Source organism: Myotis lucifugus, unplaced genomic scaffold (genome assembly GCF_000147115.1).
Source record: "Myotis lucifugus unplaced genomic scaffold, Myoluc2.0 scaffold_150, whole genome shotgun sequence".
In the NCBI taxonomy this organism is placed as follows: domain Eukaryota; kingdom Metazoa; phylum Chordata; class Mammalia; order Chiroptera; family Vespertilionidae; genus Myotis; species Myotis lucifugus.
The window spans coordinates 2,440,529-2,446,528 of NW_005871198.1; the positions used below are offsets into that span (position 1 = coordinate 2,440,529).

Consider the following 6,000-nt stretch of genomic DNA (forward strand, 5'->3'; position numbering starts at 1 on the left):
TTTTGTTAAGGTATAATTGCAAAGTGTTTTAAATTTACTAGGTTGTCCATCAGATGGTAAATTTTAAGATAAGCTGATAATTTTCAACCTTAAAAAAAATTTCACAATTCCACATTATTCCTCAAAATCAAAAGCAAGGCAAAAAAAAAAAAAAAAAACCCCACTCTGTAATTTATGATTCAACACTTTTTCAAATGGTCATTCTCAAAAGAATGTGAGTGTACAAGGCAGTGTTCAGAGAAGAAATAGTCCTAACCAAGTAAAACATATAATTTCAACACACTGTCTTGCATGATCCTTACCATGCTCTCAAACTGAATGATGTTTTTCTAACAGTAACCAAAGTTGATTCTTACATTTCATGAAACATAATACCCTCTCTGATGGCATTTCAAGAATTCACTACTTGGAAAAGGATTTTGGGGTGGGCGAAAGGGGAGTGAACAGTAAGGAAGTGGGAAGAGAGGTTAGCACAATGTCCAAAATGAAGCATTTGAATAGAGATAAAGAGGGAAAAGATGACTGAGTAAATCACTATAGGTAGTATAGTTTTATTTTTGATAGTTCATTCTAATAACTGCAGGCGGATAATTTGATCTTAACTCTACATGGGGTCTGGCAACTTCACATAGTATTCTATCAACATTACATAGAATTAGAGCACCATTACATTAAAAAAGATTTAACCATTTATATTTTAGACTTTTAGTAGCAATTTAAAGATATCTGTTCAGATTCAAATAGTTTAAAATGAGCCCTGCTGGCATTGCTCAGTGGTTGAGTGTCAACCTCTGAACTAGGAGGTCAAGATTCTATTCCTGGTCAGGGCATATGCCCAGTTGCGGGCTTGATCCTAGTGCAGGGCTTGCAGGAGGCAGCAAATTAATGATTCTCTCTCATCATCGATGTTTCTATCTCTCTCCCCTTCTCTGAAATCAATAAAAATATATTTTAAAAAATAGTCTAAAATGATCAGATGACTACTAAATTTGTTTTGTAATAGTGTGGCAAGGGTCTCTCCATAATAACTTGAAAATCAATTTTAACTACATGTTGTAATTTCCATTCATAGCATTCTGGGGATCTAATTTGTAGAATATTAAATGCCAGGGAAATATTTAATGGAAATGAGTTAGCAAAACTTACCTACTTACAAATTGAAATACTGTTCATATTTCATGCTTAAAGTAATATAGACATGATGACATTAAATCAATTTCACATTCATTCTTATATTCTCAATTAGTTTATGTAGAGTAACTTGGGACTAAAAAGACAATCTTTAAAAATTATCACCCTTAATGTTCTTGGTAAAATCCTTCTGTTAAACTATAAAATAATTAATTTAATAGTTTAAAATAATCTGATAGTCTAATGATGATTAAACCAGAATTCACAAAACTAAAAGTCTTTTGCATATATTTAGATGTCATTACTAAGAGTTTGAATTTGTGATTCACACAGATAGCACATGATATGTTGCAGAATATACCTTCTCCAGCAAATTTTACTCATGTCACCATCTATTAAATTTCTCTTAACAACAAGGTAGACAGTTAACAAAAGTAGACAGGTGAGAAAATGTATTGTAGCCAATATCCAACCCATACTTTCATTTAAAAGTAATATTACAAAATTCAGGACAAAATAAAAGATTTTCCCACCTTATTGTTAACTTGTTATTTTCCAAGACTAGGGTGTAATCACCAAGAGTGCATCAGAATCTCAAAGAATGGCTCGACATCTGAAACAATGTCATGAGCAATAACCAGTATATTCCAATGAACCCGTTTTTTATTTTATTACCATTAAAAATATTCCATTTGTATTCTTACTCCTTTATTTAAAACACCTTTATGAAAGATTCAAAAGCTTTATAGATTGTGCAATGGATACTTTGTAATTATTACGCATACAATGGCTTTTCAAATCTTGCATTTATCTGAAATCTAAAAAATTAAAATCCAATTAGTACATGGCATTACAAAAAAAGAATACTACAATGGCAACTGATGTTTCTAACAATAGTCTTCTGGCATAATATGATCCTGCAATTACTTCTGAATAACCAAATAATATTATATTATCTTTAACAAGCTTCACTATTATTACTCGTTAGTTAATCCTTTGACATTGGTCATTAATGTATAATACATACAAATATCATTTCAAAAACTTCCAGTCAAGCAGAACAGCGCATTCTCCAAACATATTGGATAAATGATGGTCTAGAGACCGTAAGATTACTTAGCATGCCTGACATCTTCTCTCACACATGAATCAGCATATCATATAAATAGCAGGGGACAAGCTTCACTTACTAACTGTATAATTTTGTATAGCTTACTTAGCCTCTGTTTCTTGGGTTCAATCTCTGTAAAATGAGAATATTAATGCCTGCCTCTTTAGATCAAGTGGCTATTTAGAAGCTCAAATGAATAATTCAAGTGAAAATGTGGAGCAATAGTAAGGTATTGTGGTTATTATCATGGCAAATTTGACTATTAATTTTATTAGCAGATAACCTGGAATTCAGAAGCTGACTGTACTAAGTTGCAAAGGCTGAGTTGGAGAGAAATTAAAAGTTGAGTTTCAGGTTCTTGATTTAGCATCCTAATGCTTACCTCTGAAAACATTGCTACCTGGGAATTTTTAAGTAACAATTGTATTGTTACTTAAAATAAATTCAATTTAGTCATCTCTAGGAACTGGATATGAATCCAAATAGGTGAAAACGTTATTGTGTATTTATCAACCCATAATTCAATATAGTATATATTTAAAAGTTCTGTGTGAAATGTCTCTTTTATAAGAGGAAACAATATCATTAGTTTGCAACAACATAGAGAGAAGGCTGTAGCAGTTGTGTGGGGGAAGGAGGGAAATACCTGATATGGCTTCATTTGCTATATCTGGGATTAACCATGGTTCCTTCAACTTGACCTTTAACACTACAAATGAATATCTTTTTGTGCAAGACACTTTCTACTAAAATATTCAAAAGACTGTAAGTTCTTAGTTCAATTTTCTCTCATGTCTTAAGAGTTTAAGGAAGTGAAGCTATTTAACTACAGTCTAGAAGGGACACTCTGAAACATTCACTGAAGTTGTCTCTTTGAAAAACAGGAGAGACCACTTTCTAAAATCCCTTTGACTATTACCTTACTTTTCATTACAGAAAACCTTTCCTAGTCCTTGAGAAAAAGTCTCTATGTGTTTCTTTCAGAGATTTTTAAAGAAATGAATATGTGCACATGCAATTTGGCCTTGAGTTTCTGGACATTTAACAAAGATCTCTCCTTCCCCACCACCCCTTCCCCATTCTCCAAAACAACAACAACAACAACAAAAACCCATACTGCACCTGCCAAGAGAGTCTGGCGTGTCTCCTCGGAGGACGCAAGGGGTCGCCCCTCTCCCAGGATTGCACCAGCAAACCCAGCAGCCAAAGCAGACTCCAGGGCGAAGGAGCATCCCCTGCTCTGGGAGCTCTCTCCACGCCCCACTCCCACAGAATAATTGGAATTTCATCCCAGTCCCACCCACTCCCTCTCTCATCCCCGCTACACAACCAGAGGGCGCCTTTGACTCGGCGGCCTGGAGATGATTAAGGCAGAGAAGCAGTTTGCCTTTTGACTCCGCGATTCCTCCAGGGTCCTATCCTAGAGGTGCGCTCTCCGGCCGCTCGCTGCAGCCTCCCTGGGCAGCCTCCCTGGGCAGCGTCCCGCACCGCTGTCCTCGCTCAGGGAGGTGGGAACGGATGGACGGCCAACTTTCTTTCCTGTCTCTTCCTTCAGACACAGGGGCTCCGACACCGCAATCGGAGACACTTGACACACTGACACTCGGGTCCCGGTCCCCACCCAGCCAGTGAGCGGCTTCTAGCCCCGTGGGTCCTCAGTGGGGTGGAGGGAGTGGACTTTGAGCTCCAGGCGGGCGCCGGCTGGAAGAGGGATTAGCAACTAGGAGGCTGTGCTGGTGCCCGGCGTGGGCATCCTTCTTCCCATGGACCTGTGACTCAGATCCCCAGCTGGACACGCAAGAAGAGGGGAGGAGGGGGAGGGGGCGCAGGCGCGAGCGCAATGCTTGAGTGAAAGGATGGCTGGAGGAGTGAGGAGGAAGAGAAACCACCCAGGAGCCAAGAATAATAAATCGGATGCCCTGACACGTTTAGCTGAGGTCCTCCTGCCCCCTGCCACGCGATCCGAGAGGCAGTGAGGCCGGGCCGGAGCCCCTGGAGCTCGTTTCTAAAAGGCAGTTTTCAGGTGAATCAAACCTTGTCTGCTGGAGGCCAGCGGCACAAAGGCAGCTTTCAGGGGACCCTCCCGTCCAGGGGTAGGGCAGGGGCGAGCAGCGGCGGGGAAGCGATGACTAAATCTCCATCTCACACAAGCCTGTGCTGTGTCCTCCGCGTGGCGCCCGCGCCGGTCCCGAGGAGCGAGGGGGGCTTTCCACGCGCGATCAAGAGCCGCCCAACGTCGTTGCCTCCCACCCCCAGGAGGTCCGAGGGGCCAAGGCAATAGCATCACCCTCTGTGCCCCCACGGGCTCCGGGCGGTTTCTCCCTCCCTCTCCCCAGCAGCGCCCCCCACACTAAAGCCAGGGAAGACCCCCCCCACCCCCGCTCTGCTGTCCTCCAAGGGACTGCCGCCCCAGGCACGGACGTTCGAGCGGCCGGCGCGCCGGGCTACCCAGGAGCAGCGAGAGGTGACATTCCCGGGTTTGTGCCCTCATCTCAGGAGGGCACCGCTTTCACACAGACCGACCTGGATCGAGGGTGCTCCGGGGGTGCCCGTTTCATCCCAGCGGGGACACGGTCCAAAGAAGCGCCCAAAAACCAACCTTCCAAGTCACGGGAGTCAGGGTCAGAGACGGCGAGGAGGCGAGCCTGAATCTTTAGGGGGCACCCCCACCTCCCGGACGTGTCTGCCCGCTAGAAAGGGGACCGGCTTGAAAGAGCCTGAGATGTTCACGTGTGACAGGCCAGGCTGAACCTGGAAACCGGCTCTGCACGGCGGTGCTGAGGTTCCCACCGCCCGGGGACTGGGGCTGCGAGCGGCTCCGAAGCGCGCGGACACGCTGGACCCTGCGCGCCTCTCCAGCCTCGGGCTCCACTCGCGTGTGGCGAGGGGCGAGTGGCCGCGCAGACGTCCGCCCCCTCGCCCCCCGGCTGCCCGCGGGGTCTCGGCAGCCGATCGCCACGGGAGAGCGCAGCCAGGTTTCCCCACGCGGGGCGGCCACGCGAGGGGACCGGGCCCCAGGCGAGCGCGCACCGCCCCTCGCGTCTCCCCGGTGGGCAGGGGCGTCCCTGGGATTCGGGTTCCTGTCCGAGTCTCGAAAGGAAAGCGCGAATCCCTAGAGCTGGTCCAACGAAAGACCCGACTTCTCCGCGAACCTGAAGTTACCGGGGGCGGGAGAGCCCTGGGCACCCGGGATGCCCGGCCGCGGCACGCGCGTGTCTGCGGGTCACGGAGGGATGCGGGGAGGAAGGAGTGAGAGACGCCGTCCCTCCCGGAGCCTGAACTGTTACCTCCGTCGGAGGCGTGGGGCGCAGGGGGGGAGGACCGCCGCGCTGGTTGCCGGCTCCGCACCGGCCGGGCGACCCGACAGGTGAACACGGCGGGAGGGAGGGAGCAAACGCGGAAAAGACCCTGCACTTACTTCTTCGCTGGCGCCTTCCCCGGGAGGCGTTTTGGCTGCCGATGTATTCCATAAAGTTCAAAATGATAAAAAACCAAGAAATCAGTCGCAAGTGCATAGTAACCCAGTACTGTTTCCCTTCTTGTTCTCCTTTTTCTTTTGATTGGTAATGATGCTGAATGTTTTAGGAAGATAGGTAGGTGTTAGGCGTACAGAGAGCGGCGGACAACTTCTCCACTCGGATCCGATGGGCGTGCTGGGCTGGCCAGCGGAGCGCGGCGGGTGGAGAGGGAAACCAACTATTGTACTTCTCAAGGGGTCCGAGCCCTGGACCGCGGGGCTCCGCGAGGGTGGTTGTCAA

General features: G+C 46.5%; 1 protein-coding gene across 1 annotated transcript in view; it reads right to left on the bottom strand.

Moving 5' to 3' along the window:
• RSPO3 (R-spondin 3) overlaps positions 1-5,999 on the bottom strand; it is a 43,845-nt gene extending 37,846 nt beyond the window's left edge. Inside the window, exon 1 of the mRNA XM_023759130.1 lies at positions 5,661-5,999. Coding sequence (XP_023614898.1) covers positions 5,661-5,757 — 97 coding nt within the window. The 5' untranslated portion in view covers positions 5,758-5,999. The remainder of the gene's footprint in view (positions 1-5,660) is intronic.
• Position 6,000: the final 1 nt, after the last annotated feature.